Source organism: Penaeus monodon, chromosome 30 (genome assembly GCF_015228065.2).
Source record: "Penaeus monodon isolate SGIC_2016 chromosome 30, NSTDA_Pmon_1, whole genome shotgun sequence".
In the NCBI taxonomy this organism is placed as follows: Eukaryota; Metazoa; Arthropoda; class Malacostraca; order Decapoda; family Penaeidae; genus Penaeus; species Penaeus monodon.
In genome coordinates, this window is record NC_051415.1 from 29744936 (window position 1) to 29745190 (window position 255).

The following is a 255-nucleotide window of genomic DNA, read 5'->3' on the forward strand; positions in this document are numbered from 1 at the left end:
ACTCTCGGCGTTGGTGACGAAGAGGATTTTGGTGCACCTCCGACCCCAGGTTTTGTAGATGTGGGCGGCGTGTGACGCGTGGTGGGCGGGGTAGGTGACCACGAGACACAGCACCCGGACTTTTTCGAAGAGTCGCTGGGCTACGGTGCCGTCTGGGTGGGGGGGGGGGGATGGTTGGGTTACGTGATATTTCTTTCTCTGGTTGGCTGTTTGTTTGTCTGTTTGTTGGCCTGTTTGCCTGGCTGTCGGTTTGTT

The 255-nt window shown here is 57.6% G+C and overlaps 1 protein-coding gene across 1 annotated transcript in view; it reads right to left on the minus strand.

Moving 5' to 3' along the window:
• Nucleotides 1–255, minus strand: part of LOC119592398 (glycoprotein-N-acetylgalactosamine 3-beta-galactosyltransferase 1-like) — a gene marked incomplete at its 5' end in the record, with an annotated part of 4507 nt that overhangs the window by 3193 nt on the left and 1059 nt on the right. The window contains one exon of the mRNA XM_037941221.1: nt 3–152. Coding sequence (XP_037797149.1) covers nt 3–152 — 150 coding nt within the window. The remainder of the gene's footprint in view (nt 1–2; nt 153–255) is intronic.